This window comes from Protomyctophum parallelum (assembly GCF_964188405.1).
Source record: "Protomyctophum parallelum genome assembly, chromosome: 3".
Taxonomy (NCBI): domain Eukaryota; kingdom Metazoa; phylum Chordata; class Actinopteri; order Myctophiformes; family Myctophidae; genus Protomyctophum; species Protomyctophum parallelum.
The window spans coordinates 57,411,016-57,438,977 of NC_139698.1; the positions used below are offsets into that span (position 1 = coordinate 57,411,016).

Genomic DNA, 27,962 nt, shown 5'->3' on the forward strand with positions numbered 1-27,962 from the left:
ACATATTTAGCCCCATGCTTGAATGCCCCCGCCCCCCTGTCAAAAAGAGCTAAAATCCCTAAAACGAAAGAAAGCAGCAAATGAAAGAAAATTTACACTCACCTTTTAGTTTCTCTAATAATAACCTAAAACATGAACCTTGGTTGAAAAAAAACTAAAGTTGTCCTTTAAACCCAGAGAAACCAGAGCACACACACACACACACACACACACACACACACACACACACACACACACACACACACACACACACACACACACACACACACACACACACACACACACACACACACACACACACACACACACACACACACACACTTTGAGAACCACTGATCTAAAGCAATGTCTTCACTGTTGTTATAAACATAACTACAGAACTATTGTATAACTATTGTGCTGATTCTGAATGTAGCGTAAACATAGGCTACTGATGTCACCTGTGTCAATAGATTCAAAGCTACTTCGGATTGTACAACCCTGCTGCATACACTGTATGTCTAAGTAACTTTAATACAGCCATACTGTGTGTGTGTGGGGTCTATTTGGGTTTCAGTGTTAATGTTACTTGGCTTACTTGAGTTGTAGTGTTATTTGGCACATAGTTGTATATATAACATATTTGTAGAGATGCAGAAACAAGCTTTGCCACTCTAATCTGAGTTCCCTTGCCACTCAAGCTAGGCCCAGTATGTTCCCTCAGCACTACGCTCATTCTGTAGCTCCGGAGATACCGAATGAGCGTAGGGAGAGGGCACATATGGGGCTACACTCAAGCATGGATGATCTAGTGTCCTGCTAAAATAGTGTCTCACTGTCTTTGTTTCTGCATAATGTTCTCCGGCCTGCCTGGTCTATTGTCTCACTAGGGACTAGGGATATATGATGATAAACATTTAGGGTAAGTCTATATTTCAATTCAAATGAATAGCTCTATTCCACACTCCAATTTTTCTTGAGGGAAAATAAAAATAGAACCAGTGGAATGTAAGACATTTTAGAAGCGGCAAACAAAGTGTCATCATTCAATTTGTTTACTCTCCTATTGTGTATGTATGTATATATATATATATATGTAGGCCTATATGTTGCCTGCAAATGTGTGGTGTTTCATCTATTTTACATTTTATTGACCTGTCATGTTTTGTGATACATATAATCACAAAAGTATTGGATTGCATATATATAAATTATACATTTGAGTGTGAAATTACCTGAAACATGTCAGATTTCTCATCACAAAACAAGAGCTTAGCAGGGTAAGATAAAGTCCCAACAGCTGTGTTTGCAGACACTGGAAAGTTGTACATTAAAAACAAAAATCTTCACCACAAACGACTAGTTTTACTTTTATTCCAAACCCAGACATCTCTGCTTGCTCTTCAGCAAATATGGAACAGGGTATAATATGTTTAAACTATTTTAAAAGACAAATGACAGAGGAAAGTTGACAAACAACTGTACATGTAAAGGTGTACAAGTGAGGTTTTAGACATCCCTAAATAGAATACATGACTCCTCAACGCTCCACATGATTTGATTATGACGCTAAACTCGTCTGCTATCTGCTCGATTTTTTGTATGACTTTAATCAATTTCTTTGTATGTATTTTATTTAGTTTTAGTTGTAGAGAAAACACAACTGTCTCAGTATTCTGCAGCACAGACTAGTGGGTTGAGTCTACATCGTTCTCACATATCCTTTAAGTTCCACCCCCTCCTCCTCTTACAACATTCTCTACTCAGAATTTAGTTCAGTGCATCTGAAACTCGAACCACTACAAAATGGCAGAAGTCGCTCCAGCTCCGCCTCCCGCCGTCTCCCCGGCTAAAGCCGCCAAGAAGAAGGCAGCACCCCGACCCAAGAAGACCGGCCCCAGCGTCGCCGAGCTCGTCGTCAAGGCCGTGTCCGCCTCCAAGGAACGGAAAGGTGTCTCCCTGGCTGCGGTCAAGAAAGCTCTGGCTGCCGGCGGCTATGATGTCGAGAAGAACAAGGCCCGCGTTAAGATCGCTGTCAAGAGCCTGGTCGCTAAAGGCACCCTGGTTCAGACCAAAGGTGCCGGAGCATCTGGCTCTTTCAAGATGAACAAGGGAGCACCGAAGGCAAAGACACCCGCGAAGAAAGCAGTCAAACCCAAGAAGCCTGCAGCCAAAAAACCCACCGCGGCAAAGAAGTCTCCGAAGAAGGCAGTGGCCAAGAAGCCCGCAGCCGCTAAGAAATCTCCAAAGAAGGCAAAGAAGCCTGTAGCTGCAAAGAAACCTGCCGCTGCAAAGAAACCAGCAGCCAAGAGTCCCAAGAAGGCCACAAAGAGTCCCAAGAAGGTGAAGAAGCCCGCCGCCGCCAAGAAAGCCCCAGAAAAGAAGGTAGCAAAGCCCAAGGCGGCGAAACCCAAGAAGTCAGCCGCCAAGAAGAAGTAAACATCCACACAACAGCCTGTTTTACCCCACAAAGGCTCTTTTAAGAGCCACCCACAACTTCATTTAAAGAAAGTTCCTTTATTTAATATAGTTGCCATGTAAATATGTTTAGAGAAACAGAACCTTCGACAAAATAATGTCATTACTTATGCCCCATGTTTATTTATTTATATTAGACATGCTTCAATCAACACCATCCAGCCGAAATAAATAAATCAGCAGTTCTATTCTATTTGGTATCATGTACCGACTGAAGTGAAGAATAATCTTATAAATAAAAGCTTACACAGAGTCAGGGCGCCGAGGGCGGCATCAGTGCTCTTGCTGGTTCGTTACTGGGCGTCTGGGCGTGTTTATTAAATATTTTTTATAAAGAAATCAGCTGTTGCTTAACAAGTATTTCCGGTTAGTCTATTTCATAAGTGACTCATATTATATAGGGATTTCATAAGATCAATATGAATTAATTGTAACCTACAATTAATTGAGCGCATCAATCCCAACACCCATAATCAAGCCAGTAACCATGATAAGGGGGAACAGTGCAGCATAAAACAACATGAGCAATTTGTGGCCTAGTCCAAATTGAACGAGAGAAGGCATGTTTTAAACACAATTTGTGTATGTATACAAATCCGGGAAAAACGTTAAAAAATACTGTTAAAATATTACAATTATTTCAATATGTTAATATGTTCAACTTTGTAAACGTCTATGTGCGGCTGTACGCCCCACCAATCATAGAAACGGACGAGAGCGCGGGCTCAGTGTGTATGAAATACCCACCAATCACTACTAGTGGCGCGAGCGGCTCCTCCAAAAGAAGGAGGTTTCTGACCAAAGACCAATCGGAGAAGGTCAGAGCCGATGACATAAAAGGCTGCAGCTTGTGCTCATTTTTTTATTACAAGTACAACTTTACAGAGAGAGATGGCAAGAACTAAGCAGACAGCTCGTAAGTCCACCGGAGGCAAAGCGCCCAGGAAGCAGCTCGCCACCAAGGCAGCTCGCAAGAGCGCGCCGGCAACCGGTGGAGTGAAGAAGCCTCACCGTTACCGTCCCGGTACAGTGGCTCTGAGGGAGATCCGTCGTTACCAGAAATCCACCGAGCTGCTGATCCGCAAGCTCCCCTTCCAGCGCCTCGTGAGGGAAATCGCCCAGGACTTCAAGACCGACCTGCGCTTCCAGAGCTCCGCCGTCATGGCTCTCCAGGAGTCTGCCGAGGCTTATCTGGTCGGTCTGTTTGAGGACACCAACTTGTGCGCCATCCACGCCAAGAGGGTGACCATCATGCCCAAAGACATCCAGCTGGCCCGTCGAATCCGTGGAGAACGTGCTTAAACTATCACTGTCAACCCCAAAACGGCTCTTTTAAGAGCCACCAGATGTGTTATTTTAAGAGAAATTATTCCTTTGTACACTACTCATGCACGTTCAACTCACGTGACAAAAAGCCAGAAACTGCTGAATTTGCTTCAACTAATGCGTGTCCGAAATATCTACGCATAGCCTAGTTGGATGCCTTTCATTTGTTTTGCACGAGCTGAAATTTAAATCGTGCGTTTATATTCTATGCTTTAATTTAAGAAGTTGTCCTACTTTTAATAATGTATAACAATTAAACTACGGTTTAAATGTGATCAACATGCAAATTATTTAAATTACTTAGACATTCAGCTCCACCTTGTGGTGGAGAGGTGTCATTGTTCCATTGTGTTGAATGATGCTTCTGTACAAGGCAAGTGTAGAGAGTTTTGGTGTAAATCGAATCTACATAATTATATATAGCCTAACTACATTCATCCGTTGTGGTCCTTTTGGGGGAAAGGGGATTAAAACAGAATACCATTTGTATTTTTCCCTGACCCTGTTCCTGTTGGGGAAGGGGGCAGGAAACAAAGATAACAAGAAACAAGACAAAATCTATTTTATATTGTTTGGGTTTTTCGTGTTTTTATTTTTAACCTATTATAATCTAAACTGTGGATAGATTAAAATATTACGTCATGTTTATCAGCCAACCATCTTTTTAATGTGCATTTAAAGTTTTCTAAGGAACAGATCAGCTTGAGGCAAGTCATTCCACTGTAGTGCTGCAGAATATAGGAAAGATGATTTTCCCATATTGCTGTAAAAATGGCAGGGGTTAAAATCAGTAGGGCTACCTCTGGTGTAGTGCTGTACAAAGCAAGTGTAGAGTTTTGGTGTAAATCTAATCTACATAACTATCAGTGGCTTCTCAAGGTGGGGGTTGAGCATGTTTCTAGTATTTGTGGGGGTATTCAAAGTGTGCTAAATGTATTGTCTAACTCTAACACACATGTGCCACAGTCAAATCCTCAGTGTCAATGTACCCATGTGTAACTCATTTTCTTATCCTTATTTCTTATTCATACCAAAATATATTTGTAAAACAAATGTGACATCAATACATGAGCTAACATAACTGGGTTTGGTACACAATGTTGGTGCGTGGCATTTCAAAGACCTTTCTTGCAATATAGTGTGCCAGGTTTTATCATGTAGTCCAAAAGCTGACAGGCTTCTTTTGTTTAAAAAGGGACATTTGGTATATAGTATTTTTTTTATTGGCCTAAAATATTGTATACATACATCCATGATGTATGTATACATGCTCACCGGCTGCCGGCATTCAGCTTTTTTTTGCAAGAAAATGCTGCTATTTGTACCAAAATGACCACAAAAGCTTTATACCCTGTATAACATGTATATAACGTTGCAATGTATATCTCTGTTTGCAAAATGCTGTACCCCCTCCAAATGTATACTTTTCCCATTTTAATTTGATTTTGACACTTGCTTTGGCAATGCAAACACAATGTAAAGCTCATTTGAAATGAATTGAATTGTGTCGTTATTATAGACTAGATTATAGACTATTCAAACTCTAGACGGACCTGGCCCAAAATTATTAGTGCAGTCGAGCCCAGCAGCCTGCAAAAACTCAACAGGACTGAAAATTAAGGCCCGGCCCTGGGCCCTCATCAAACCCTGTACACTCAAGAGAATGTCCCCGCTATCACCCTTTAGATCTCCATATACTGTATGGAGCTGACCTGTTCTGACATTCCATTATGTTGATCAAACCCTGTACACTCAAGACATTTTATGGCCACTACAGAATTCATTCCATGTTGATCTGACCGTCCATGCCAAAGCACCAGCGCTCTCCCAGCAGTCTGCCATCAACAAGGCAAATGCGTGCACGCAACCTCGCCCTTTAGCTTCTCGCCCTCATGCGTCTTACTGGTTTTATTTAGAGCCCAATGATGAGTTAATCATGAAATGTTTTGCAGCATGACACATTGCATCATGAAGTATTTAGGCCTACCTAGATGTGTGTTTTCTCCATAATCAAATATACAGATACAATTGATTGTAGATTTAAACACGCTTAGTTTTCTGATCACAGTGAGTCATTTGTCCAAAATTTTCCCAACAAATGGCATTCTGTCATTGGAATTTGAGATCAACTCCACCATCATGCTTTCCTTGAACAGGAGTGTGTTTACTGCGGTCAGAAAACATTATATTTATAGCAAAATGGATGACATAACAAAAGTATAGTTTATGGTATCGCGTCACCAGGAATGTCTACTAAATTGATTGTGAGTATTGTTGTTATTACAACATAGTTACTTTAGACTATGTTAGAAGCAAAATGACAGAGGCAACACTGTGCTCTGACTGTAGAAGGGTGATGTTTTGAGGTTATTACTAAAAAGGAATGAACTGCTTTCATCTTAGATATATTCATGACAGAAAGGCACATGTGTGTATTAACTGGTCAGGTATTTGACGCATTAAATAATCTACACAGTATTTTGTTATAACTTGTTTTAATCGAGGAGAAAACACAAGTGGCACAAGAGAGAAGAGGGCCTGTGTGTGTTGACTCTACATGGTTCTCATGTGGTGTTTAAGTCCAGCCCCTCTTCAGAGCGTTCAGCATCATTCTGTGAGAGTTTACTTGAGGAACAACAGCAACCTACTATCTGAGACAATAATGGCAGAAGTCGCACCAGCACCAGCTCCGTCACCGGCCAAGGCCGCCAAAAAGAAGGCAGCACCCAAGAAGACCGGTCCCAGCGTCGCTGATCTGGTTGTCAAGGCCGTGTCCGCCTCCAAGGAGCGGAGCGGTGTGTCCCTGGCTGCGGTCAAGAAGGCTCTGACTGCCGGTGGCTACGATGTTGAGAAGAACAAGGCCCGCGTTAAGATCGCCGTCAGGAGCCTGGTCGCTAAAGGCACCCTGAACCAGCTCAAAGGTACCGGTGCGTCCGGCTCTTTCAAAATGAACAAGAGTTCAGAAGCGGTGAACGTAAAGAAACCTCCTGCTAAGAAAGCAGTTAAAGCAAAGAAGCCTGCTGCAACCAAGAAACCCGTAGCGGCTAAGAAGCCCAGGAAGGTGTCAGCAAAGAAGCCCTCAGCCACAAATAAATCACCCAAGAAGCCAGCCGCCAAGAAAGTATCAGCTAAAAGCCCGAAGAAGGCCACCATGAGCCCCAAGAAAGTGGCTAAGAAGCCCGCAGCAGCCAAGAAAGTTCCAGCCAAGAAGCTTGCTAAAGCATCAAAGAAGGCACCTCCCAAAAAGAAGTAAACTGCCTGCTCCATCTTTATACCCAAAAAAGGCTCTTTTAAGAGCCAACCACATTGTTTTATAAGAGTATCCTATCTTTACTGTTTATGTAATTATCACTGGAATAATAACCAGTTTAAAAGGTTCCTGCTTTTTATAATGAGCATAAGGATTTACAATTCTAAATGTATTTACAATTCTGCTATTTATGCTGATGTTCTCCCAAACTTTTCACCCCTGACACCTATTTTATTAGTTATGGATTCTTGCAAATATCCTCATCCCTATGAATATTGACAATTTTTTAATCCACTTTGCCTTGGATTTTGGTTCAGTGTTTTTTTCAAAATAACATTTATATTCAGTAATGCCATTTAAAATGTAATAGTAAAAACAGATAATGTGTCCACCTTTACATCATCAGAATTATCTCATTGTGCAATTTAAGTTGCACAATGCCTAGTTACAAAAATAAGCAAGACATGAAGTCATGAAATGTATAAATAAATATGACCCAGTGCAAATGTTCGGAAGGGTAGTCATAATACATAGCATACATAGCATAATGAAAGTTTGACATGTTTGCCTTATACAGGATGTCAATGGTATGGTCACATATGGACAATTGCTCAATACCGACAGCCGGTCAGCAAGTGTATTCATTAAGACCAATACAAAAAAATATATATACCAAATTTCCCACCCACAACCCCGGCTGCCCTAATGTGGATTTAGTCACTGAAAAAAATAATACAAAAATACAAATAATGCGATAAAGCTACAGTAGCTACAGTGTGTGTGTGTGTGTGTGTGTGTGTGTGTGTGTGTGTGTGTGTGTGTGCGCGAGCGCGCGTGTGTGTTGTGGGGGGCGGAGTTAGTAACGCCCACGCAGCCCACAGCTCGCTCTGTATGTCCTCCCTTACGTCCTCAGAACACAAATAAAAGGGCACGGCGCTGAGCTTTCAAATCACTCAGTTTTCTAACTGCAACTACAGCTGAACTCAAAAAATGTCAGGCCGAGGAAAAGGAGGCAAGGGACTTGGAAAGGGAGGCGCCAAGCGCCATCGCAAGGTGCTTCGTGATAACATCCAGGGAATCACCAAGCCCGCTATCCGCCGTCTGGCTCGCCGTGGCGGCGTGAAGCGTATCTCCGGTCTGATCTACGAGGAGACCCGCGGTGTCCTCAAGGTGTTCCTGGAGAACGTGATCCGTGACGCCGTCACTTACACCGAGCACGCCAAGAGAAAGACCGTGACCGCCATGGATGTTGTATATGCTCTGAAGAGACAGGGACGCACTCTGTACGGATTCGGAGGTTAATAACGCTGACTTGATCTACCAACAACCCAAAGGCTCTTTTAAGAGCCGCCCACAACTTCTTTAAAGACTATTACCTCATTTTATACTTTATTGAGAGCCAGTGGTGAGACACTTTGTTGTGGAGCCTATACCACAAAAGACTTGTTGAACAACTTTAGAATAAGGTTGAAACTGACACAAATCCTCTGGCCTTTAATGAATGGGTTTGCGTGCTGTTAAACCACACACACACACACACACACACACACACACACACACACACACACACACACACACACACACACACACACACACACACACACACACACACACACACACACACACACACACACACACACACACACCCATAGAGCACCGAAGTCTGACGTCACTTTCAGTAGAGGGCGTCAGTCCCCAGGTTCATGTATTTGTTTAGTTGCATTGAAATCGCCATAGGATGATTTTTAGATTGCTTCATATAAGAACTGTGTTTGAAAAATTAACATGTCATCCCGGCCGCTTCACTCATATGGATATGAAGAATCAACTGACTGAGAGAAAACGATAATGTTACTGCTGCTGAATTAGTTAGATTTTCGCTAGAAGCAGACTGTATCATATATGAGTGACTGACTGTTGCAAACTATACACCTCCCTAACAATAACGCCGAGACAGCTTGTTTATTTTTGGACCACAACGCTTATAGTAGACGATATTAAGATCACCCCATGTTATTCTCCATAGAGAAATTACTTCCGCGAACCAGGGGAATCGTCGGGATGAGCGAGTTATGTCAGGACTTCGGTGCTCTATTGCCCCTGGAGGGGTAACGAATACAATAGTTAGGATATGAAACATAATAGCAGATCTACAAGCTGACAGTGCAACACATTGAAGCAGATGTAGGCCTACATGGCATTACGAGCAGACAGGGTGGAGTAGTACAGAGCCAACTCAGTTCAACCTTCCGAAGACAGTAGCCTCTGACTGAATGTAATAGTTGGAGCCACAAACTGACAATCAAATGTTCAAGTTTATTGGTAAACATCATTGCATAACTATGAATTTGGATGTTCCTTACAATTCCAGACAAGAGGACCGCTCTGTATAAATCAAACAAAACATTATCTTTATTGTCAATGGCGTTTTTAAAACAAACATTGAACTAAAAACAATTAATTATCCCTTCATTGTCAATACATGGCGTTTTTAAAACAAACATTATAGGAAGGGATAAAAACAACTATCAAAACAACACAACAGTTTCTATTACTTCTGGTAAAGCTTGTACTCTCTCTGGATGAATGATGGTGCCAATAAAGAACATGTTAATTAATGTAGTAGTTAATCCGGTTCCTGGTTTCAGCAGGCCGGTTTCTGTCAGGTGGGACCTGAGGCCTGGACATGACACCCACTCAGTTTATCATTGTCTTACGTTGCAATATTCAGAATACAGTGTTTCCCTGTATAGTTAGGTAAAGTTAGTTTAAATTGTGGCAAATTAATTAATATGCAGATATAGATATACCTTTATAATGGGGAAATGTGGGTGTCATAGCAGCAACAGCAGTCATAAACACATTATGATAAAAAGGGGCTTCAAATTATACATTTACCATACATATTAATAATGTATAAAGGGGCTAGTATATTTAGACCCTCACAATGTTACAGGGACAATAGAGCACACGAGCGGAAAACGTAATACAGAAAACAAAGACACTTTGTGGCAGGATCAGCCAATCATATGCTAGGATCGAGTCCCACGCTTCATTTGCAGTGGCTCTGTATAAATAGTGGTACGAGATCGTCCTCTTACACATTCTTCACTGCAACTGAACTATTCTATAATTTCTATTGAATACAAGCACGATGCCTGAAGTAGCAAAGCCAGCGCCCAAGAAGGGCTCCAAGAAGGGCGCAGTCACCAAGACCGCCACGAAGGGCGGCAAGAAGCGCAGAAAGGGCAGGAAAGAGAGCTATGCCATCTACATCTACAAGGTCCTGAAGCAGGTCCACCCTGACACCGGCGTCTCTTCCAAGGCCATGGGCATCATGAACTCCTTCGTCAACGACATCTTTGAGCGCATCGCCGGTGAAGCCTCCAAACTGGCTAACTACAACAAGCGCCGCACCATCACATCCAGGGAGATTCAGACCGCCGTCCGCCTGCTGCTCCCCGGTGAGCTGGCCAAGCACGCCGTGTCTGAAGGCACCAAGGCTGTGACCAAGTACACCAGCTCCAAGTAAACTGTTCTGTCTGCTCTAAACACAACGGTCCTTTTAAGGACCACCCATCTTTTCCAAGAAAGGGTTTATCCAAATACTATAAGCAAATGGCCATTTCAGAGCCTGTAGGTTAAACGCAAATGTGCTTTACAGACTGTCTGCTAATCCAGTTAGTCCAGGTCAGTAATCTGACGCTGATCTGAATAGCAATGCTAACACTAGGTATGTAACTTGTTAAAAGTACTGTGCATTAATCAACAAAATGATTGCTATAAATGGTGTTCAACGTTATGAAGCTTGTCATAATTTCATATTCGCTCCACTACAATAGTAGCATGTAAAAAATAAAATAAAATACATGGCAAATTGATCAGAGTTAAATACGTATTATGCACTGAATCATACTTACTTGGAAGTAAAATCGAGACGGTATTAGCATTGTAAATTAAAGCAACAAACTAAGCAACTAGACAAGTGTGTGAGCAGGTCTAGTTTGCAATCCCAAAGCCTGTGATTAGATAAGGTTTGAAAACGAGGGTTATATAATGTATTCATATTGCTCAATAGATCACGAAGGTATTGCTTATATAAATAGAAGTGACTCTTTATATAGAAACAGTGGGTGGCTCTTAAAAGAGCCTTTTTGGAGTTTGTAGTTTGAAGTAGATTTATTTCTTGGCGGCTTTCTCGGTCTTCTTGGGCAGCAGAACAGCCTGGATGTTGGGCAGCACACCGCCCTGAGCGATGGTCACTCCACCCAGCAGTTTGTTGAGCTCCTCGTCGTTGCGGACGGCCAGCTGGAGGTGACGGGGGATGATACGACTCTTCTTGTTGTCGCGGGCAGCGTTTCCAGCCAACTCCAGGATCTCAGCGGTCAGATACTCGAGCACCGCAGCGAGGTACACTGGAGCTCCGGCTCCGACTCTCTGGCCATAGTTGCCTTTACGCAGCAGCCTGTGAACACGACCCACGGGGAACTGGAGCCCGGCACGGGATGAGCGGGTCTTAGCCTTCTGCCTGACCTTTCCTCCGGTCTTTCCTCGGCCACTCATTTTGGTGTAGGTTTATTTCTGGAATTGAATATAAAAGAAATATGCTGGTGCCTGGTGGAGAGGCGCGCGAGACCCTTTATACGTTCAACAGCACACATTCTACTGCTACTGTCTATGTGCGGCTGTGCGCCCCACCAATGAATGAGAGCGAGGGCTGAGTGTGTACGAGCTCCCCTCCAATCAGTGCTAGTGGCTGAACAGCTCCTCCCAATGAAGGAGGTTCCTTTCCTGACCAGAGACGGTTTCTTTCAGAGAGAGAGTCTTTATTATACACAAGGGAAATTTGTTTTGCTCAGGTCAATGCATACATATACAAATACAATAAAATAGCCAGCAAAGTACCAGACAATAATTCTAAAATGTAAAGGGTATTTAAAAGAAAGCAAAGTCTCTCTCCACACATACACTGTTCATAATCATTTTGTAGGCAAGCATTACTTGTATGTAAGGTAATAATAATAATAATAATAATAATAATATTTATAATAATTATAATACAACTTTATTTGTATAGCACCTTTCATGACATGAAATGCAGCTCAAAGTGCTTTACAGAGCAATGGAGAAAAATGAAAGAAAAGCAAGGCATAAACATTAAAAAAAAAACAAGCTGTAGCCTAATGCAATATAGTGAGGACATAACAAAAAAATAAAAGATCAATTAAAAGCAAGGGTGTAGAAGTGGGTCTTGAGCTGTGCTTTAAAAATGTCTACAGAGGCTGCCTGTTGAAGGTACAGTGGGAGTTTGTTCCATGCCGACGGCCCGTAGAAGCAAAAAGCTGCTTCCCGTATTTTTTAGTTGCCATCTTTTTAGGCAAAGCGAGCAGGCCAGCAGTGGAAGATCTAGGGGGCCGTATTCAAACATGAATACGGCAGTTGGTGGCTAACGGCTACCACTGTTCATGTGATATATAGAGAGTGGCGCTCAATGGAGTCCGTGTGGTGTCTTTGTTTCTGTCCTACAGAGGATATGAATTAAACTGGAGTCTACAGTTTTTAATTCATATCCAGCTGTAAAGCTATATATCACCAATAACAAACTGCAGCATAAAATATAATCACAACATGTAACTGCAGAGCAAACAATATCCATTGCTACATTGTTCTCTTATAGGGCCACAACTAAGCAGTCAGGTTTTTGATTGATTGAATACTTAACAGTTTGCAGAATAAATAAATCACACTTGTGTGAAGAGAGGGGTGCTCTTATCATACATTTGCAACAGCTACTACAACTACACATGCTGAACTATACTGTATAAATTGCATGTACCGTAATTTCCGGACTATAAGCCGCAACTTTTTACCCATGATTTGAACCCTGCGGCTTATACAACGGTGCAGCTTATCTATGGATTTTTACAGCTAACGCAGAGCCATCTAAGGCTCTGAGCTAACGAAACGGCCACTAGGGGGCCACCTGCGGCTTATAGTCCGGTGCGGCTTGTATACGTACATATTTGGGATTTTCCCTAAATTTGGCTGGTGCGGCTTATATTCAGGTGCGCCTTATAGTCCGGAAATTACGGTATTATTATCTGCCCATTATATTGCCAAAATCAGTAGGGGGCATCCTCTGGGGTTCAAATCCCATGGCACTCCATTATGTTGCATGGAAACAAAGTGATGATCGAAAGACCCACACAGCCGTCCTTAGAGCCAATTTGTTTTACACTCCCAGAGTTCTATACAAATTACTACGGTGAGGATGTTATTGTGCACACACAGGGAGTGCTCTGATTTTAATAGCCTTTATCGGAATCCCATTTGTCTGTTGAGAGAGTCACGAGGATCCCTCCATTCACTAGGTCCAGGCTCTCTGACGTACAGTCAACAGCAGCGTGTGTGTGTGTGTGTGTGTGTGTGTGTGTGTGTGTGGCGATTAATTAGAGATTCCTCCTGATGAGGCGAGGGTCGGGAGGCAGGGATAAAGCGAGCAAATCTGCCGGACTAATTATGTGAATTTAATTTGTTGCAGGCCCACATGGCATCAGACCTTCCCTTGATGAGGAGTTTTAATTTATTTATTTATGAATGTATTATGATTCTTAAAAATAATAATATCTGGGATTTATATAGCGCTTTTCATAAGTACTCAAAGACGCTTTACATGTGTGGGGACTGGGGGTCAGGGGAGAGAACATCTAAAAGAACAACTTCATTAGGGGGAAAATGAATAAAAGAAGAATTAAAAGCAATAAATTAGTACAAGTAACAAGTAAAATTCAAGTCAACTTGGAAATGCTCGTCTAAACAGGTGGGTTTTGAAGGTAGGGAGGGAGGGGGCATCTTAGCTCTGTTTGGAACCGCATATTTACACTTTAGCTCCGTGAAGAGGTTCTGTGTCAGGATATCATAGCAGGATAGATAGCATCAGTAGAATGGGCGTTGGGCCATCCAAAAACAGTGGCGTTTCCAAAAAGTAAAGGTATCAGAACCGAGCTACAGATGATAAACTTAGGGTAGGCACGTAACATTTTTAGATAGGGGTAAATGAAGATTCCAGCTTGGCAACAGGTGCAGTGGTAGTAGTAGTAGTAGTAGAAGATGTTAATACAATAATAATTATATATAATATATACAATAACTTAGATTTATACATACCTCATCTGCAGTGGTTGGAGGTGGTCTCCCTACTTTTCAATTGAGAAATGTACAACATGGTGTCACCTGAAGCTATAACCCAATATCTCCCGAGGCCAAACATGGATTCCCTCTAGTCTTACCTCAGCAGTAGATGTTTGGGTTCCCACGTGGGAGACCGAGGCTTGAATCCATATAATTATGTTACAGTTGCAATTTCAGTACCTCTCTCTATTGGATATAAAATGTATGCATTGTAGCTTCAAAATCTCATTGGGTATCCTGATAGGAGTGGGGTTTGTTGTGGTTTGAGCAAGTACTGTACAATGTCCATGAATTACATTTGGCACTGCTTTATGGGGACCCTGGAGCCTAGAAAGAAAGGGTTGCAAAAATCCAATCTTTGGCAGCGGTAGCTGGCAGATTAAGTCAACCGATGTTCTGATCCAAACACATCAAAGGTTAAATAATAATCTTTCAAATTTCCCATGAGATATTTTTTGCCGTTTGCATGCTTTGAGCTGACCAACACAAACGTCACATTAAGAACTACAGAGCAAGTTGCTGGTATGGTCAGTCAGTGCACCACTGCACCATACTGCATAGTCCATAAGTCTGTCTTCTGGTTTGAGGCATGCCCTGTGGCATGTTACAGTGCTTCACCCCCACTAAAGTGGCATGCTACAGTGCTTCACCCCCACTAAACCCCCTCTCTGATGGGGCACTGCTGGACTAAAGAGGTATTTCTTGACCAGATTACTGAGCCTTGCAATGTTTGCTTTGTGATGCTTCTCCACAGTCCGACTGGGAGACAGATGGCATTTTCCTCTTGAAGAAGCATGCTAAAGTTGTTGGCTCAGGCTGAGCTTCTATTGGTGTACCAGCACAGCTGGGCCAGTGATTTTATCAGTGGGCAGAGACATGAGACATCAGCCATGTGACAGCCCTTTTCTTAATTTGGTCCACCTTGTCATGTCTAGTGCAAGTTGTCTGGAACCTTGGGGGCCATCATTGAGGGCCATTTCAGAGTTCATTGTGACAGGGTCACTGTATCTGCCATTAAGGAGCCCCAGCTTTTTTGCCCTTTTTTGAGAGCTCAGTGTCTTCCTCTGGCTGTAGGTGACTGCACATGGAGCACCGGTTTGATTTACAATAGCAGACACAGATAATAAGCCATGTCTTTTCATGTGGGCACAAGGTGCCTGCTTTTCTTCCTTCTCCTGCTACAGCCCTCACTCCACCGTCTTTGACTTTGAACCCCACCTGTGATAAACGGATGAGTGGGTTGACTGTGCTCAGCCTGTACTACAATCATAATTATTTTTTCCAATGGAAAAAAACTTTTTTTTTTTACAAACTGTGGCTTATTTCTTCACAACATTAATATAAAAAGAAAGAGGAAACAAGCATTCAATGATGTGAGAGACTATTCACACGTAGACTAGTTTTTCCCGAATATTTGACGATGGGATTCTCAGATTGCACTTAGACTAATATTTCCAAATGTATTTTTTTTATTGATACATACTGTAATGACCACGGACACATACAGTACAAATGTATATGTGTATGGACACATATACAGTGACACACATTTCTTAAAATCAACGTTTATATTTGTCATTAAACTATGTTTAAAGCACATTCAGACAAATAAATGCAATTATGCATTGCCATTTACTTTACACATTTACGGGCATAGACATAAAAAGGTATAGACACCTCCTTTGGCTCTGGGGTGTGTGTCTCTCTCGAGGGCAAAATGGAGGCAAGCTTTCCCGAGATTCCTTGCGAAGCATAGCGGAGGCTTGCCAAGCTTCCGCGTGCGTAACAGAAGGGGACGTTCGGTAGGCCAATCAGAGGCAATGAAAATGTTTTATGCCAGTAAAGCCGTCATAAAGCCGGTTTTTAATAAACACTGGCATGTCCTGACGTCCGACCCTGCTTATATGCTGTGGAGTGTGTCAGGTCTCGCCACAGTGGGAGGGGCGCGTTCCTATGGCACCAAAATGTGGAACGCCCTACCAACAGTCATTAAGACATGTGAATCCCTTGACTCCTTCAAAACCGCTCTCAAAGGGCACCTACGGATGGCTGCAATTCGACACTGGCCTCTGTAAAATCTGAATCCCCCCCCCACACCCCATTTCCCCTCACTGTATATGTATCCTTTCCCTTTTTGCTTCCTATATGATGAATTCCTGTTCTGTTCTTTAGCTACATAGAAGTGTCTATTTGTATGTCTCTAAATGTTTTGATGAATTGAACAATGTGGACCCTGTTGTAAACAAGTGTAATGCTTAATTGGGTCGTCCACTCACAGTTAACAGTCTTTGTATTGAGTTTGTGCTTAAAATGTACTGTAAATTCTACAAACTGTTAATAAATATTTCAATCAATCAATCAAAATGCAAGTATTGTTTTGTAGTCGACGGGCAGGAACAACAAACCCGAACTTCCTTTTCCCTCAAACCGATTTTTCTCAATAAAAGCTGCAGGCTACGAGAGCTTTTATTATTCTTCTGTTTTGAGGGAAAAGGAAGTTCGTGTTTGTTGTTCCTGCCTATGGAGTGGACTACAAAACAATACTACATGACGTAACGATATCATCCGCTCCCAAGCGGATCATATACCGAAATGAAACGGACCAGCCGCTTTCCTCAGAGGTGGTGGAAAGCCTGGTGAGGCGAGGTTAATGATCAGCTAAGCTGATTTTATTCAATAGTGACATGGATGGTTTGATTGATTGAAATTATTAACAGTTTGCAGAATACAGTACATTTCAAGCACAAACTCAATACAAAGACTGTTAACTGTGAGTGGACGACCCAATTAAGCATTACACTTGTTTACAAGAGGGTCCACCATGTTCAATTCATCAAAACATTTAGAGACGTACAAATAGACACTTCTATATAGACAATTAAAGAACAGAACAGGAATTCATCATAAAGGAGGTAAAAAGGGAAAAGAAACTCATACAGTGAAGGGAAAAGGTGGGGGGGGGGACTGTAGACTCTAGACTAGAGCAGTGGTTTTCAACCAGTCATATCGTGGTCCATTATTTATTCTAATTTATTACCATTATAAATTATTATACCATTATTTACCATGACATTCTGCGTGAACCCCATAGATAGAGCTATAAAGGAGGGGGGAACCCTCACAGGGTAGTAGTATGTTTCAGTCCGGACGAGAGAGGGGCGGAGCAGTGAGATGCTGTGTTCATCATATTTACGTTTGCACTGCAGTGCCCTGCTGTCCTGTGTGTAACTGTGCCTTAAATGTCCTATCTGACACGCCTCGGAAATATCATTGGTGATACTGTACATCACGTTTAAATAAATATAACGCTATACTTTACAGTCTAGACTATAGAGCCGGCCTGCGAACCTTGCAGCAACAACAACAACAACAACAACAACAACACAATATCTTAATTCTGTGTTCATGGTGTGCTGTTTTCAACTTGGAGAGACAGAAGAGGACAGCTAGTCCACATAGTTCGTTATTCTGGATACGTGGGATGAAAACTGAGTGGACTGATCAGAGTTACCCTGCTTTAGCCTGCTAACTAGCACTGGACCAGGGCTACCTGCTAACTAGCACTGGACCAGGGCTACCTTCTAACTAGCACTGGACCAGGGCTACCTGCTAACTAGCACTGGACCAGGGCTACCTTCTAACTAGCACTGGACCAGGGCTACCTTCTAACTAGCACTGGACCAGGGTCTGCTAACCTGCTAACTAGCTCTAGCACTGGACCAGGGCTACCTTCTAACTAGCACTGGACCAGGGTCTGCTAACCTGCTAACTAGCTCTAGCACTGGACCAGGGCTACCTTCTAACTAGCACTGGACCAGGGTCTGCTAACCTGCTAACTAGCTCTAGCACTGGACCAGGGCTACCTTCTAACTAGCACTGGACCAGGGTCTGCTAACCTGCTAACTAGCTCTAGCACTGGACCAGGGTCTGCTAACCTGCTAACTAGCTCTAGCACTGGACCAGGGCTACCTTCTAACTAGCACTGGACCAGGGTCTGCTAACCTGCTAACTAGCTCTAGCACTGGACCAGGGTCTGCTAACCTGCTAACTAGCTCTAGCACTGGACCAGGGCTACCTTCTAACTAGCACTGGACCAGGGTCTGCTAACCTGCTAACTAGCTCTAGCACTGGACCAGGGCTACCTGCTAACTAAACCAGCACTGTCTGGACCAGGGTCTGCTAACCTGCTAACTATAGCACTGGACCAAGGCTACCTGTAGCCCCGCTAGCTGCGCGTCCCTACGTTCCTGTCTCTGATCTGCAGAGCAGATGTAAAGTCATCCAAAGGTCAGAAACATTACGTACGTAGGGTTCCGTACCTGCTACAATACCTGCACTGACTGCAGGCAGTATCATGCAGGGACAAACATTAAGTAAGGTACAAAACTTTGATTTTGTGTGTGTATGTATATATATATGAGGGAGGGATGTTCACAGTGAATTGGGGGTGATAAATTGTAGCCTCGCGCTGCCTGCCTTTATCTGCCTTTGCGATGCATAGATTTACAAGATAATGGAGGTTCTGCAAAACCGCGGAGGGAGTCCCATATATGGGGATTGATTGATTGATTGAAATATGTATTAAAAGTTTGCAGAATTACAGTACATTTCAAGCACAAACTCAATACAAAGACTGTTAACTGTGAGTGGACGACCCAATTAAGCATTACACTTGTTTACAAGAGGGTCCACAATGTTCAATTAATCAAAAACATTTAGAGGCTACAAATGGACACTTCTATATAGTCAAAGAACAGAACAGGAATTCTTCATAAAGGAGGTAACAAGGGAAAAGAAACATACAGTGAGGGGGAAAAGGAGGGGCGGTGGGGGGGATTCAGATTTTTACTTTGGCCAGTTTAAAATCTTGGGGGACCTGTCCCTGTTTGATGGAGAGGTTTACTATGTGGGTGATGATTGGAGCTATGGAAATGGCTGAGTCTCTGAGAAATTTGGAGGGAATATTGTCATGGCCAGTGGGGTTGGAGGGCACTCCGTTTTTTAAGTACCTCCTCAGTTGTTACCATTGCCATTTTAAAATCATCTTTACAAACATGATTTTGTAGAAGGCTTTGATGTGCTCTACACCAAAACACCCAGAGTGGGAGGGCAGTTTGTTAACCAGCATTGTTGCAATGTTTGTAAAGAAGATGTTTAAGTAGTTGGCTACATCAAGCTTGTGAGGGTGTCATTCGATTTGATGTTTATGTTTGTAAACCTGGTTTTTAGTTTCTGACCACAGCCTAGTTGGTTGTTTACCAGAGCTCCCGAGGATTGTTTTTGTTTTCCTCGGCTTTATCATTGATAAAGTTTCTTTTGGCTGATTTGGTCATGGCAGTTACACTGTTTCTTAGCTTGTTACGTTGTGTTTTTAGGATGCCCAGTTGGGTTTGGAGATCACTGTCGAAGCGCTTGGCTAGCTTGACTTTCATTTAAGAAGTTCAGAGCATTTTTTGTCTCTCGCCTTCATTGCAGTCAGTATGTTGGAAATCATCCATGGCTCCGAGCGGGTTTTGACTTGACGGGGGGACTTTTGGTGTCTAGTTTCTGAATTTATTAGGTATGGGTTTAGGATTTCAAAAAGCTGTGCAAACGTGTTGGGAGCGCCCCGTAGTGGTCTGTTTGAACAGACTCAAATACTGGATACGTAGTATGGTTGGAAACCAAAATATTTGAGATTATCAATTTATTTTGGTTTTCAACCATACCTAATAAGTATAATATACAATATCTCTTGTGTGTGTGTGTGTGTGTGTGTGTGTGTGTGTGTGTGTGTGTGTGTGTGTGTGTGTGTGTGTGTGTGTGTGTGTGTGTGTGTGTGTGTGTGTGTGCGCGTGCATAAAGCAGATGTCTGCCAGTGATGAGCATCTATCAAGTCACAGCATGTTGACTCAGCAGCCCTGAGTCCAGACCTGAGCTCTGCTGCCCTCTGGAGGACAGACCATGCGATGGCTCCTCCCACCTTCACCTGGGAGGACAACAACCACACTGATACAGGCAGTGAGTCTCTCTCTCTCTCTCCATTTTGCACCACATGCTTACAAGCACCACAGGGCTGACCGCTGGGAAACTTTGCATGCACACTCACAGTGCGCCAAGGAAGAGCCTCCCCCACAATTGTTTTTAAATCAGCGTGTTACAGCGCCACCATGAGCTAGATGTTCTTTATGAAACAAGTTTAAATAAAGAAATTCATTCATTCTTACAGTAAATTCTTACTGCAAGATGACATTACATCCAACAACCAGTGGTAGAGGCGGGCTCGTTCGCCTTTCTACAGAAGCCTGTTTAGGACAAAACACTGCATTGCATCTGGTCATTATGAAAAACAATCAACAAATAAGCGTTTAGCTGGAAAGGGTGGTACGCACTGCGTAGAAAATCATCGGCCACGACCTTCCAACTGTCTATTCAACCTAAAGTGGTTGAAGTGGGACTCATCAAATGTCCCTGGGACTCATTTCTAAAAGACCATCCCTGCCTCCTGAGACTGATTACATTGAAAACCTATTTACATCACTGCTACTGCATGTACCGCTACTATGCAAGTGTAACTAACATATCAAAACCTCCATCTTCCTCAGACTCATGGAAATAATGGCATTTCACATCATGGTACACAAGGGCAGTTGTTTTAAAGCCACATCAACACATCAACAACATTATTCACAATTAGGGTTGGGATTCGGAACCGGGTCCGTTTCAGACCCGGTTCCGACATTGCGGATCCGGACCCGGTTCCATTGTTTTTTTATGAACGGTTCCGCAAACGGATCTCATCAGTCATAATTTAGCTCCGCTGTGTCTGTGCATGCATACGAGCGGCTGTGGTGACGTCACGTCACCTACAAGAGTCAGTGGGAGATCTGGGAGAAATGAGGAAGCGGCACGCCCACATGAACCAAGCGTGTGTAACCGGAGCGAGCGAGACTACTAGAGGAGAAAAATGTCGAAAAGACAGCAAAAAAGTAAAGTATGGTTACACTTCCACAGAGAGGCAAATGCTTTCAATGCAAAGTGCATAAAATGTCAGTCCATCGTGTCGTGTAAAGGTGGTTGCACGTCCGCAATGAGAAAGCATCTCAAGTCGATGCACGGTATTAGTCTAGGCACATGCAAAGTGTTCGATAGCCTTCGGAAAAGAGCCGTGCCCGGCCCCGCAGCAACACAGCCTTCGGGGGGAGAGGCTGATGATGAAGACGCCACCGACGAGGCTGCTGGTTCACTTTCCCCAGGCTAGTAACATTAGATATACTTATATTATACTTTGTTGTTGAACTGTTTATGGTGTTAATTTAGAACGCCAATGACTCGACGTCTGTCTGTGACAGTCTGTCTGATATTTTATGAATCACGTTAACAGTAACTAGAGCCATGAATAAAACAATCATTTTTCTCTGCACTTCAATGCACAAATTACTAGCAGTAGCAAATCAACTGCTTTTAAATTGGCTCTAAATTAATTGTTCATGAATATAATGTTATATTTTGTCTATAGGAAATACAGAAAAGGCGAGCACCACCAGTGCATCAACTCCTTTCACCCAAGCAGCAGCTGGGAGGATGACGAAAGAGAGGACTGAAGAAATTCACCGTGCTGTTACGAAGTTCATTGTGATGGATGCACATGCATTTTCGACTGTGGAGAGCCCACACTTTAGGTGCATATTTGTGCATGCTTTGAATGATTGATTACTTTATATAAACAGTTTACAGAAAAAAGCACAGGGATGTACAGTTCAATACAGGGATTTATAACACAAAGCACTGGCTTGTTTCCATTAACTGGTCATTCATATTAAATTAATCTGAACATTAATGACACAAATATACAGTACAAATTGCAATGATGTGGTGGTGGTGGTGGTGAAGTTTAAATAATAATTGTACATGTTGTAGTAATATTGGTACTGTATTATTTAGCTGTAGTAATCAGGAAATCACTTTTTCTTTTTATACTACTCAGGGAGATGTTAAAAGCTCTGAACCCCAAGTATACACCACCATCCAGAGATGCCCTTACCAACAATTTTCTAGATGCATGGTATAACGTGGAGAAAGACAACTTAACATCAGACCTTACACAGGTCAAGAAGTTTGCCATCACTTCTGACGGTTGGACTGCTGTCACGAGAGACCACTACATCACTGTCACCCTGCACTATGTCGTTAAAGACAAGCTCCATCAAAAGGTCCTGAAGACCCAAGCAGTGTACGAAGCACAGACGGGACCAGTTGTGGAGAGAGAGATCGAGTCCATCTTAAAAGAATTTGGCTTGGACCGGAAATCTATCGTTGGAGTCACTGTGGACAACGCCTCCAACATGGATGTGGCTGTGAAGAGGCTGAAGGTCCTCAAAGTTGGATGCTTTGCACACACATTAAACTTGGGAGCACAAAGGGCCTGCAGTGTTGCATCTGTGAGCAAGTGGGCAGCCAAGATTAGAGCAGTGATCGTTTGGACCAGGAAGACCAGCATGGCCAAGGTGGTCATGAAAGAAAAGCAGCATTTCCTTACTCCGAGTAAGTCGATTTTTAAAATGTATGTTAAATGGTTAAAATGTATTTCATTTGAAATTTCACTTAAGAATGAAATGGCATTTATTTTAGGTATATGCTCTCTCTCTCTCTCTCTGTGTGTGTGTGTGTGTGTGTGTGTGTTTGTTATTTCATTTCAGAACTGATTCATGAGCTGGTGCTTGATGTGAAAACCCGCTGGAACTCTACCTACTTGATGATCGAAAGGTTCATAGAGCAATACCCAGCCGTCCAAGCAACAGTTCTGGATCAAAGAGTTAAAAAGGGAGCAGAGAAGTGAGTATAGCATTTAAAAAATAATTATATATGTATGTGTATATATATATAATACCTTATATAGAATACATTATAAATGTGTGTGTGTGTATATGTATATATATATACACACACACATTTATAATGTATTCATTGTAAATATGATTTCCCTAACCATTTCAACATTATGTACAATATACTGCATTTTTGGTAGATTGGACAGAATCACAGATGATGACTTGAGGAAAGCACAGGAGTTCACCAAGCTTATGGGAATCCTCTACACCTGCACCCTGGCTGCATCGAGCGAGAACATGCCAACATGTGGGCAAATTCTTCCCATTCTGAAGAAACTGGAGGCTCACTTTGCAGTAAAGGATGGAGACTCCACCTTTGCCATCACTATTAAGGAGAAGGTGTGGACTGATCTCTCCAAGCGCTACAAGGTATTCAAATGGATCAAATTAAATACAATTGGCCTTCTTGTAAATTAATAGTATTACTTTACAAAGTTATACTGTGCATCTATTCTGTTGTTGTGTGATTTATAGGATGTTGACATATCAGAATTTCTGGAGGAGGCCACTTCAATGGACCCAAGATTTAAGTTTAAAGTGGACAACGATGAAGTCTGGGCCCGGCTCAAGACGGCAGCAGTGAAGATTGCGAGTCCAGACGAGGCTGAGCACCAGGTAAAAAAAGAAATAAAGGTAAACGAGTGGCAACAAGGTACCGTCTAATAGCCGTCAGCCTAAAGTGAACAATTTTGTATTTTAGCTGCCAGTGGCAGGCGGACAAGAGGACGGTGCAGCAGAGAGTGAGACCACCACACAGGGCCAGAGCACTGTTTCTGATCAGATTGACACGGACGAGGAAGGGGAAGAGGAGATTGATGAGGTAAGGATTAACAACATTTTCATTTTCTTGGGAACACTTTCTGGTCATATCAAAATCATCACCAACAGGAGGATGTTTTGTCTATTGATATTTCAGACACAGAGTCAGCAGCATCCCAGTCCGCAGATCAAGAAGAAGAAAATATCACCCCTAGAAGAGCTCTTTGAAGAGGAAGAGAAAGCTGTTAGAAGGGAAGCTGAGACCATGCGCCCCCTGTCATATTCTGAGAGAGCAGAAATGGAAATAAATCACTACAGGAACCTGGCCCCTCTGGCCATTGGCACAAACCCTGCTGCTTGGTGGTGGAAGAGTAGGCACTCCCTCCCCATGCTGTATGATTTGTCTGCAACATATTTGTGTGTACAAGCATCATCAACACCATCAGAGAGAGTGTTTTCAGTTGCGGGAGACACTATTAGCGAGGAGAGGTGTAGGATTCGTCCAGAAGTAGCAGATAAGCTAATTTTCCTGCAAAAGAACTGTTAGAAGTTGCATGCTCTCAGGCCTAAAGCCTAAATGTGCAATTCAACAGTAGTGCCTTACTGTGCCTACCTCATTTTTTCTACCTCACTTTTACTTACGTTTACTGAAATATCTGCCAGTGCAGTCAGTGCCTACTAGTGCAGTAGTGCAAATGTTGTTTACTGTTTACTTGCCTAGCCTACACCTTTACTTTTGTATCTAAACAGGCATAATTGTATTTGTAACTGTATGTTCATTACAGTATGTTAATTTAAACAAGAGGATACTGTGTCTGTGAGACAAACTCTTAAAAAAAAGTGCTTACTTGAAAGTGCTGTCTGCCTAGTGCCTACCTCATAATTGTAAAGTACAATTGCTTTTTTCTGTGCAATAAAGTGGCTTTGTATTATTGAATTTGTGTTTATTATGCACTACTATAATACAAGTATAATGTATGTCAGAAAAAAGGGGAAAAAATATGTATTGGGATCCGTTAAGGGAACCGTTAGGAACCGGAACCGTTAAGAGGGATCCGGGAAGGATCCGGAACCGTTAAAATCCTAACGAATCCCAACCCTATTCACAATCACCGGTGAATAGTTGTAATTTGTCTATTGATTACTAAATCTCCCTCTGGGATGTTGTCGTTGCATCTCAGGAGGACCGGCACCACCAGTGTACCACCGTCCTCACTAGGAGACTGAGATGTTTAAGGACTCCGGCCATCCCCAGAAGGTCTTAGCGGGCCTGAACAGGCTGCGGCTCAACGGTGCCTTGTTGTGTGATGTGATTCTGTGCTGCGAGGCACAGGAGTTCCCCTGCCATCGATACGTACTGGCCTGCTTCAGCTCACACTTTGAGGTAAGACAGGAGTTCCCCTGGACCCTGCCATCGATACGTACTGGCCTGCTTCAGCTCACACTTTGAGGTAAGACAGGAGTTCCCCTGGACCCTGCCATCGATACGTACTGGCCTGCTTCAGCTCACACTTTGAGGTAAGACAGGAGTTCCCCTGGACCCTGCCATCGATATGTACTGGCCTGCTTCAGCTCACACTTTGAGGTAAGACAAGCACACACTGACCTGCTGTTTAGGGAATGATATTTCAATTCTACCTTGGCTTCACATCAAGTGTTGTTTTTGGCATAGTCTCTTGAATAGTTTTCACTTAGCTTTAGTCACATTTTAATCACCTGGAATGTTCTAGTGTTAGTCCAGTTTTAGTTGACTAAATGTCATACGATTTTAGTCGACTAAATCTACAGTTGATTCAGTCGAATAAAATATGTTTTGACAGGCCTTGATGTCGTCGTAATGGCAGATTTTACACTTTGGTCGCATGCTGAAAATAGCAGCGTCGCAGCGCATTGTGAGATTGTAGATCTGCTATTTTCAGCATGCAACCTAGCATAAAAGTGTTTCTCTTGTCCACTAGTTCCTCCGAACATTTTAGTCTAGTTTTTATTTGTTGACGAAATTGTCAATATATTTAGTCTTAGTTTTAGTCATCATAGATTCATTTTTATTTCGTTTTATTTAGTCAGTGAAAAAAGGTAGTCGACGAACATTTTTCATCTTAGTTTTAGTCGACAAACGACACTGCTTCAGATGAACCTAACATGCTATATACAGTATGTCTAATTAATATTGTTGACACAATGTAAATAATAGGCCTAATAAACCCTGAACACTACAGGCAAACCATTCCCCTTTTCACCCTGCACAGCCCATGTTTACATCTGCCACGAGGGAGTCCACAGCGGAGAGGGTGACCATCAGTGGAGTGGAACCTCCGATGATTGGTGTGTTGGTGGACTACGCATATACTTCAAAGGTGTCCATCTCCACAGCGAATGTGCAGGTACTGCATTATCATCATGAACCTTATTCATTGTCTCCGTTGTCTCCCCTCTACATCAGGGGTTCTCAACGTTTTTGGCTGGGGAAACCCCCGGAAATGCTTTGGCCATATCTCGCGACCCCTCCAAAATATATCATAAATTAATACTGAAACCAGATATAATCATTAAGGAAAGGTTATGCATGTACTCTATGTGCACTATGTGTACTAGGCAAACACATTTCCATTTTTCAGACATTCAGTTGCAAAAATAATTTGGGGACCCCCCAAAATAATTTGGGGACCCCCCAAAAATAATTTGGCGACCCACGGGTTGAGAAGCCCTGCTCTACATAACATTGGTGATGCGTGACAGATATTGTTGTTTATTTGGTCTACTCTAGGCCCTGCTGGCAGCATCAAGCATGTTGGGCGTCACGGTGACTTCCTGAAGCGTGGCATGGATGTGAGTAGCTGTGTAGGGATTTACTGCTTTTCTGAGGAGGACCACTCCGTTTAGAATGTTGGAGAAACTCACCCGGACCCAGACAGGTCAACATGCTAGCTGGAAAACCAACAATCTTATCTTGACGATAGCAATAGGAAACCAATGTGTTTAATATTTCCATTAAGCTGTCACTAATATAGAGAGTATGCAAATGCATGATTTTCCCATCAGGACACCTGATTTTTTGATTGATTGAAATCTTTATTAACAGTTTGTAGAATTTACAGTACATTTTAAGCACAAACTCAATACAAAGACTGTCAACTGTGAGTGGACGACCCAATTAAGCATTACACTTGTTTACAACAGGGTCCACATTGTTCAATTCATCAAAACATTTAAAGACATACAAACATTTAGAGACATACAAATAGACATTTCTCTGTAGGTAAAGAACAGAACAGGAATTCATCATATGGGAAGCAAAAAAGGGAAAAGATACTATATACAGTGAGGGAAAATGGGGTGGGGGGGTGGGGGGGATTCAGATTTTACAGAGGCCAGTTTCGAATTGCAGCCATCCGTAGGTGCCCTTTGAGAGCGGTTTTGAAGGAGTCAAGGGATTCACATGTCTTAATGACTGTTGGTAGGGCGTTCCACATTTTGGTGGCATAGGAGCGAAAAGAATTTAGTCCCTTGTTTGTGCCGAATCTGGGTTGTACATGGTTTGTTGCACTCCCTCTGGTGTTGTGGGTGTGGACTTCGTTTACATTAAGGAAGTATTTAGACAGGTACATGGGTATCTTGGAGGTGTATCGAATCTTGTGGACCAGACCCATTGCAAGATGCTGTACTCTGTCGTCGACCCTAAGCCATCCCAGCCTGTCAAAGTGGGCAGGGGTGAGGTGGGTTCGGGGGGTGAGGCCAAGTAGGAGCCTGACCAGTTTGTTTTGAGAGGTCTGGAGCCTTGTTTTAAGGGCCTTTGAGGTGCTGTGGTACCAAGAGGTGGATGCATAGTCAAAGAAACCTTGTACGAGGGCTCCTGTTAAGGTCTTCAAGGTGTTTTTGCTGACCAGTGAGGAGATCCTGTAAAGGAATCTTGTTCTTTGATTGACTTTTTTGATTACGTTGGTGGCCATTTTATCACCGGAAAGATTGGCCTCCAGGATGGAACCTAGGTAGGTAATTTCATCTTTACGTGTGATAATATTGTCACCCACTCTAACCAAGAAGCCATCTGCCTTGCTGAGTTTACTATTTGATCCGAAGAGGATGGATTCAGTTTTTCCCAGGTGTAA

General features: G+C 42.7%; 6 protein-coding genes across 6 annotated transcripts; 5 read left to right on the forward strand and 1 right to left on the reverse strand.

Annotated features, from left to right (window-relative positions):
• Nucleotides 1-1,785: 1,785 nt before the first annotated feature.
• LOC310855734 (histone H1-like) lies at nt 1,786-2,498 on the forward strand (the record flags this gene model as incomplete). Its single annotated transcript, XM_083760857.1, has 1 exon — nt 1,786-2,498. The coding sequence occupies one exon, from the start codon at nt 1,786-1,788 to the stop codon at nt 2,416-2,418; it is 633 nt and encodes a 210-aa protein (XP_083616983.1). The 3' UTR covers nt 2,419-2,498.
• Nucleotides 2,499-3,238: 740 nt separating this feature from the next.
• LOC310855740 (histone H3.2) lies at nt 3,239-3,759 on the forward strand (the record flags this gene model as incomplete). The annotated part of the gene is made up of 1 exon (XM_083760863.1): nt 3,239-3,759. Exon 1 carries the CDS (start codon nt 3,349-3,351, stop codon nt 3,757-3,759), a length of 411 nt encoding a protein of 136 aa, XP_083616989.1. The 5' UTR covers nt 3,239-3,348.
• A 2,686-nt stretch (nt 3,760-6,445) lies between these two features.
• LOC310855738 (histone H1-like) lies at nt 6,446-7,036 on the forward strand (the record flags this gene model as incomplete). The annotated part of the gene is made up of 1 exon (XM_083760861.1): nt 6,446-7,036. One exon carries the CDS (start codon nt 6,446-6,448, stop codon nt 7,034-7,036), a length of 591 nt encoding a protein of 196 aa, XP_083616987.1.
• A 987-nt stretch (nt 7,037-8,023) lies between these two features.
• On the forward strand, nt 8,024-8,335 carry LOC310855485 (histone H4; the record flags this gene model as incomplete). The annotated part of the gene is made up of 1 exon (XM_083760506.1): nt 8,024-8,335. One exon carries the CDS (start codon nt 8,024-8,026, stop codon nt 8,333-8,335), a length of 312 nt encoding a protein of 103 aa, XP_083616632.1.
• Nucleotides 8,336-10,187: 1,852 nt separating this feature from the next.
• LOC310855487 (histone H2B 1/2-like) lies at nt 10,188-10,565 on the forward strand (the record flags this gene model as incomplete). The annotated part of the gene is made up of 1 exon (XM_083760508.1): nt 10,188-10,565. The coding sequence occupies one exon, from the start codon at nt 10,188-10,190 to the stop codon at nt 10,563-10,565; it is 378 nt and encodes a 125-aa protein (XP_083616634.1).
• A 647-nt stretch (nt 10,566-11,212) lies between these two features.
• LOC310855837 (histone H2A-like) lies at nt 11,213-11,596 on the reverse strand (the record flags this gene model as incomplete). The annotated part of the gene is made up of 1 exon (XM_083760997.1): nt 11,213-11,596. One exon carries the CDS (start codon nt 11,594-11,596, stop codon nt 11,213-11,215), a length of 384 nt encoding a protein of 127 aa, XP_083617123.1.
• Between the last annotated feature and the right edge of the window lie 16,366 nt (nt 11,597-27,962).